The sequence below is a fragment of the Anopheles aquasalis genome, chromosome 2 (assembly GCF_943734665.1).
Source record: "Anopheles aquasalis chromosome 2, idAnoAquaMG_Q_19, whole genome shotgun sequence".
NCBI classification, from domain to species: Eukaryota; Metazoa; Arthropoda; class Insecta; order Diptera; family Culicidae; genus Anopheles; species Anopheles aquasalis.
This window is the reverse complement of record NC_064877.1, coordinates 89,073,147-89,080,646: the sequence shown is the minus strand read 5'-3', so window position 1 is coordinate 89,080,646 and position 7,500 is coordinate 89,073,147. Positions and strand designations below refer to the sequence as shown.

At 50.5% G+C, this 7,500-nt stretch overlaps 1 protein-coding gene across 4 annotated transcripts in view; it reads right to left on the bottom strand.

The window, feature by feature from the left end:
* LOC126581379 (muscle-specific protein 300 kDa) overlaps positions 1 to 7,500 on the bottom strand; it is a 68,382-nt gene that overhangs the window by 6,327 nt on the left and 54,555 nt on the right. For all 4 annotated transcript variants that reach the window (XR_007609152.1, XM_050244980.1, XM_050244981.1 and 1 more), the window contains 3 exons: positions 7,406 to 7,500; positions 524 to 7,306; positions 1 to 446 (listed from right to left, as the gene is read on the bottom strand). The exon at positions 1 to 446 is cut by the window's left edge and continues 115 nt beyond it; the exon at positions 7,406 to 7,500 is cut by the window's right edge and continues 67 nt beyond it. Coding sequence is in view for 3 of the 4 variants with exons in the window: in XM_050244980.1 (XP_050100937.1) it covers positions 1 to 446; positions 524 to 7,306; positions 7,406 to 7,500 (7,324 nt within the window). In the remaining variant the exon portion in view is untranslated. The remainder of the gene's footprint in view (positions 447 to 523; positions 7,307 to 7,405) is intronic.

Genomic DNA, 7,500 nt, shown 5'->3' with positions numbered 1-7,500 from the left:
TCCTCCAGCTTCTTGGAATATTCATCGATCTCAGCTAGCAGAGTGTCACCTATGCTGAACCCAACTTGCTCGTTAATCTGTCCGATCAGCTGACGCAATTTGTCCACCTCCTGGCGCTGATCGATCAATGCCTGCTGGTACACCTCCACCTGTGGCAAATCTTCCAACTGGCACAAGTCGTTATAATCAGTAAACTCGTGGTTCACCCACTCCTTCACTGTCTCACAGACATCATGATAGTGTTGCCACAATTTAACCGCCTTTTCGTACCGATCACACAGATCGCGCAGATTCTCTCTCGTACTCTCCCACACCACACTGATCTGTTGAACCGTTTCCTGTATCTCGGCCGAAACACTCTCGTCGGAAGACTCCACCAACGGTTGTGCGATCTTCTGCAGATCCTCAATCATACCATTTCGATTTTCAATGTCTGATAGCAAGGTCTAAAAGAGAAAAGCAGAGAAATGAAAGGGTTAGCGTGGGGCCCGTTTTTGCTATAGTCACGCTCGACAGTACTTACGTCCAATCGCTCCGTTGCCTTAAGGAGCCTGTTATAGTCGGCACTTTCCTGCAGTTGCAGCAGTTCCATCATAAACTCGGTCTCCTGCACATGCTCCTGGATCATATCAAGCTGCCGATGGAACTTGTTCCACAGTGACTCTCGCGTTCTCAGTGTTGCCATCACCTGCTCACAGCGGCGCTCCAGATCGCTGTGAATGTTCTGCAATGTGGACAAATCCCGCTCGGTTTGTAGCGGCGACACCGATACCTTCAGGTTCATCGGCAGCGTGTGAAGCATCTGTCTCAGTCGCATCAGTTCGTTCCAGCATGGACTCAACGCTTCCTGGCATTCTTTGCAATCAATCAGTGCCTTCTCGATAGCCGACCGTTTGCCATTCACGCTGCCACTGCAATCATCAAGTGTCTTCGAAATCGCAGAAAGCCGCTGCTCTTGTTGCTTGATACCCGTTTCGATATCCTCGAGGCGTTTGTAGAACGTTTCGGCAGCTTCCAACTCTTCGGCAATCTGGACTGAAAGGTTGCGCGATAGCTGGAAAATGGCGCCCACCTTTTCGGTGTCATAATCCAACGCCAGCGCAAACTGACCAAGCTCGGTGTCGATCAGTTGGATGCGTGTTTTCAGCATCTGCATTTTCTCTATGTAACCGTACAGATCCTCTTGGCTCTTGAGGACCGCTTTGCTACCATCGAATTCACGACCAATCTCTTGCAGCTCCTGCTCAATGAATGCCATCTTCTCGCTGGGTGGAGTCGAGCTGGTTTTGATCGAATCAGCGATGCCTCGCTGCAAATTGCCGATACGATCCGACACCACATACCAGCTTTCGAGCAACTGTCCATGTAGCTGTCGCTGCACTTGCTCATCCGTCACTGGAATGGTGGTGAGCGCGAGATCGAACGCATCACACGCCCCATTGTACACCTTGTTGTTGAGCACCTCATACTGAGCCTTGATCTCCCAGAAGGTACGCATATCATCGACCGGGGTGCTAGAAAGATTCTCACCAATGCTAATGCTCGCCAGCTTGCCCTGGCTCACGTGCAACCAGTCACCCAGCTTGTCCGCCTGTACATTATACCGATGCCAGTGGTTTCGGAACTTTGTCAGCATTCGCAGGTACAGCAGCACTTCCTCGCGTAGCTGAATCACCACTACCAGAGCTTCGCTACTGTCCTTCTCGAGGATCGGAGCAGTTATCAGTTCCTGCATATGGCGAGCCGTCACATTGTGTGATTGCATTTTCGCCAGATGATGAGCGATATCCTGCTCTAGCGACTCGTACATCGTTATGTACCGTTCATAATCCTGCGAGGAAACGTTACTCAGATCGGGTACGCGTTGCTGGGCCACCTGTAACCACTGTTTCTCAGCCAGCATCTCCCTCTCCAACACTGTCCATCGCGATGCGGCCAGTGCTAGCTTTCCCGCTCTATCGACGGCCCTTTCAAGGATCAGCTTCGTACGGTTGTACAAGGCAGAGTGTAGCTCGGCATGCTTTTGCCGTGTCAATGGGTCCAAGTTCGTCTCCAGCGATTCCAGAATGGCCTTACAATGGTTGAGATTCACGAAGAATTTTCGGTATCGCTGCATTTCCTCCTGCAACTCCTCCAGCGTGTTAGTCACGATTTCGTTCTCGATAAACTGCTCCGCTGCGTCCGTTATCTCCTGGAACTCAAGCAACGTCTGCTCGTACTCATCCGCCAGCCCATTCAACTGGAGCAGCTTATTACGTTCGAGCACGATACCATTCTCCAGTCGGCGCAATTGCTGAGCATTCTGGTCCAGCTCGGAAGCGACGTTATTACCTTCGACTGTCCTTGCGCTAAGGTCAATGCCGTTGTACTCATTCGTGATGGTCATCAGCGTGTTCTGCATCGATCGACAGCTGGCTTCTATCTCCTCCAGCTCCACTAGCTTCCGGCCAATCGGAATCGATTCATTCGTCGCAAGTGTTTGCAACGCTCCGTCGATGCTTTCCAACCGATGGTTCATATCACGCATCGCATCCGTTATCCGACGCATGTCGGTAGCATTACCATCGACACGCTTCTCTTCGTGGGTCACGTTTTGCTGCAGCATTTTCACCTGCCGCAACAAATGATTCAGACACTCATCCACCTCCTTATTGGGTCCAGTCTTTGAGCGCTGCACATACGTTATGATGCGTAGTATGTGTTCTTCAATGCGCACCAACCGTATCTTGTATGTTCTGTGCAACCGCGCTTGATCCACCGGTGGTGCCACACCATCCTCTACACTCTGACGAGCCTGGCAGAGGCCACCATCAAGGTCTTCCAGCACTCGCGTCACATTCTCGACCACATTGAACAGCAGCTGTTGCTGTACGAGCGGTTCGTCCTGATGCGCCTGTAGCAGACCGAGCACATTCTCTAGGTCTTTGCTTTCTGCTGCGGCATCATTTTCCTCTCCACTCAAACTGATCGATCGTAATGCAACACGGTATCGATCCTTTCTTGGATCGCTGGAGGAACTTCCTGCGAGCGTCAGTTTGGCAAACATTTCATTGATATCCCGCCACGGTATGAGCTGTTTCTCCGCATATCCTTGTTGCGATTTGATGATCGAGAAATAGTCCGCTAAACTTAGCCGCATGCTCTGAGTTTGCGCCGGATCTAGGGACTCGTTGATCGTACAAGTCTCTCGCGGTCGCACGGCAGAACTGCGTTCGATCGCTCCAAACGACGGATCGATCTCAACTTGAATGCTCAAACCCACATCTGCAGCCGCTAGATGACCAGTGCCCTGTGCTCCAGCATCCGTAACTATCGTTTTAGTTACCGTAACCATTTCATTGCCACTGGCAGTACCAACAGGTAATGCATGATCACTAGTACTAGGTACTATCATCTGCGTGCTAACTTCCACCTCAATCGGTATGGATTTCGATTTCTTTGACTTTTTCTTCTTTGATCGCTTTGTATCCTTATCACCATCATCCTCCGCTTGCTCCAGTGTTTCTGGCTTCGTCTGCGTGCTTATCGTGAGGGTTTCCGTAATTTCCGTTATTCCAGTTTGTGCATCCGTGTCCGCAGTAATCACTGGTTCCGTTTGCATATCCTTGCTCTCAGAAGCCACTACGGGTGCTGCCGTTTGTATGAGAATCTCATCCTCTATCTCATACTTGGGTGTAACCGGAACCTCTACGGCATGCATTGGACTCGTTTGCATGGCTGTATCTGTCGTCACAATTTGGGCCGTTGGAGCAGTGATTTCGGATTCCACGATCTCTACCTTTGGCATCGTTTCAGGAGTGGGAGAATTGCCACGATCTTCAACAGCTATCACCTCTGTTTCGACATTGGCATCTCGTACTTCTAGCTCGGTGGTCTGAGCACTTTCATCCGATTTCGTTCGTACCTCTGCCTCTTCCGGTGCATCTTCACGGAACTCTACCGGACTGGTTTGCATCGAATGTACCTTGTAGATCATCGATGGATCCACCACATCGCGCACGATTTGTCCCAAAATGGGTCCGACAATCTCTTCAGTATCGGTAGCTTGCTGCTGTCGTTCGCTTGTTTCGATTTGAATCGTCTGATTGGCAGTATCGACAGTATCAATCTGCTTCGTCGGAATTTCACTGGTCGCCACTTCATCGGGTACTTCGGTTTGTGCCTCTTGTTGTACCATGGGCGGTGGTTGTGATGTTTGCGTTTCTATCTCCATAGCTTCCACCATCGTGGTTTGAATTTCTTTCGTTTCCTGCTCCGGCACCTCCTGTTGCTCGATCGTCATCGGAGAGGTTTGTTGAGAGGTTCGGTGAATTTCTGGTTCCGGAGATGTTTGCATAGACCGTTGCTCCCAGTCGATCGGTACCATCAAGCGCTCGGAGGTAATATTCTGTATCTCGGCGTCATCCGCATCCTTAAACTCTGGGCGTGGCTCGAATTCCACTGGCGATGTTTGCTGTTGCGTATCTTCGATATACACCGCTTCGATCACCTCCGTTGGAACTACAATCTTCTCCTGTATGCTTGTTGGCACTTCGATCATTTCCGGTCCCACCGCTTCCTCCATCACGTTGACCGTGCTGACCTGTTGCTGATCGTCTTCGGTAAAGCTTTGGTATGACTCGAAGCCCTGCTCTGTTTCCTGGGCCGCGGATAACAATTCCACGTGTTCCTTCGGTTGCTCATCCTCCACCGGTTTAACATCGCGTGGCGTCTGCGGTTCCGTATTACATGCTTTTTCGTTGTCATGCTTACCCTTCTTGCGCTTTCGACGCTTCTTTTTACCCTTATCGTCGGTCTCGCCTTCCGCCTCACCTTCAGCCGTGGTCTTATCTGCCTCGTATCCCTGATCGATTTCCACCGCACTCAACCCAGGAACATGCTCGTAAGCCTCTGGATGCGCGGTCAATTGTGCTACAGTCGTTTCAGCTGCCTCAGTTGGTGGCTCAGTTGATGGTTTAATCTCGATCAGACTAACGCTAACCTTCTTCGCCTCAGAAGGATCCACATTCATCGAGACCCTCAACGAGCTCTGTGCTTCACAACTTATGGTGGCCACTTGCACCTCGAGATTTGTTTCATCATCTGCGACAGGGGCAACAACATCGCTGTGTGGTATTTCACGGATGGCATAGGTTTCCTCAGAAGCCGCATTGTCCTTCTGTTCAGGTTCTTCTTGTTGTTCAACCTCCTGCACGACAGTCGTTACATGCGTGACCTTTTCCAAAATCACTTGCTCTTCTCCCTCCACAGGCTGCATTCCCATTTCTGCCAACTCTTCTTCCGTGACCTCGATCATTTCTTCCGTTGTGATCGTTTTCGTCACTACAACTGTCTCCAGGATGGTGGTGCTGCTGTCAGGGCTTTCTATCGTATCAACCGTTCTTGTAATTACGGTTTCAACCGTTGGTGGAGAGTGCTGTTGCACCAGGGACTGATCGTGTTCAACGAGCTCTACCGCTACCACTTCCGCTGGTTCGCTAACAGCATATGAACGCTCAAGATCACTCGGTAATTCAATGTGCACAGGTATTTCTTCAGGGGTATTACGATCGATAGCTGGTTCATCGAATACCACTTCGATAGGGAACGGTGCGACAACGGTTTCGACCGGTACTGCCTCGTCAATTGCAATTGGTACAATGATTTCTTGCGTTGGATCAACCTTCACTGGTTCGGCATCTTCTTGTACAGTGGTAACAATTGTTTGCTGCTCACCAGCAACTGCTGAACTAAGCAAATTCGGTTCAATTTCTATATAATTCGAACCGCGAATCGGACTCGTTGGCCATATTTCATCTGCACCAGCGTCATCATGAATCTGTGCTTCGGGGCATACGGTAGCTTCAGGTAATTTGGGTGGGCTCGAAGATGCTATCGGCCTCTCGTTCGCACTCACAATACCAACGACATACTCGGCCGGTGGCCATATCTCTTCCAGCGATTCTACCGGCCTCGATCCGTCGGCACTCAGTTCCTCGCTGGCTGTAAGTGGTTGATTAAGGCTTAAGGTATTGATGTCAGCAGCGGGAATCGGAATAACAGCGGCTTCAGTCGCATCGACTAATACTTTACTAGTGCTAGTTGGTGATTCAACGTGAGAAGCAAGCAACTCTACTACTGGTGCGGTTTGAGCATGTGATTCGAATACCTGCGGCAGCAGCGTCTCTTCCTCCTTCTGCTCCGGCTGCTGTTGCTGCTCAACAGCCACCTGTTCATCGTCGATCACGTGCCTCTGTAGCTCATCCAGTATCTCGGTAACAACCGTTTCCGCCACCTCCTTCACCAATTGCACATCAGCAGCCTTCTCTGTGGGCTCTTCCTTCACTAGCTCAACATCAATTCCTTCCACTTGGGCTTCCAGAGCCATTGGCTCCGTTTCGTGGGCTACCGCATCAATCGAGGTAACTATCGACGCCTTACACGCCGCAGTCGCTGGTTCGATGGACTGAGCTGCCTGCACAACCTTACGCAGCGTAATTTTCTTCGACCCATCTCGGTTCACAATGATCTCAGTCGTCGTCTCATCCGGTTCCGTAAACGTTGTCTCAAACTGGCTGGGAATGTTTCGAACCAGCAACTCGGATGAACGATCCGAGTCCCTTCCTTCCGTCGGTTGCGTGTACTTGGCCTCTACCACCACCGCATCTTCGCTTCTTTCCTCGATGGATCCGTACAATCGAGGGACGTTTGATATTTGCACTGTCTCGCGACCATTCGCTACGGACTGTATGATCAGTATGTTGTCGGTCACGTGCTCATCAGCCTGTGTCTGCACTGAAGACTCATGTGTGGCTACTCGCAAGGTAGATGTAATATCGAGTTCCCGTTGTTCCGGCGATGCAACCGCAATCGGCTGCAGTGATGTTAATGGACTAGTTTGGCTCTCAATGTCTACGCGTGCGACTTGTGTTGCGTTCGACTCTGGTACCGCTTCGATTGGCGCAGGATTAAGATGAGCGTTTAGCCGTTGGATGTTATTTTCCAGTATCAGCGCCTTTTCACGTAGCACTCGAATCAGCAGAATGAGATTCTCCCGCAAGGTCACAGTACTCGCGGACACATCATTGTAGACCAGATAGGGTTCCGTCTTATTTAACACTTCCTGTAGATATGCTTCCTTGCTACGCAGATCACTCAACACAGCACTATCATCTTGCAGTCGTCGTTGAGCTTCCTCCGGTGTGCTACACTCTTTTACCTCTGTCAAGTGGATACTTGCACCGGCAACCCATCGTTCGATTTCTTCCAGCAGTTCCAGATAGTCCCTTATTTCCGCCTTCCTTTGTTCGCGTTGTTTCAGCGTTTGCTGCAAATGAAAAGACACAAATCCGTACGTAATCATCACCCGGAGCATTATGCGTTATACAACACCAGATCGCCAGTTTTACACGGCCACTACACTGACCTGTATCTTCTCAAGGCCATTCTCCGCTCGCTGCCGTAACGTGTCGATTCGTTCGTCAATCTGCTCGATGGATGCTCGCACATGCTGGTCCGCAT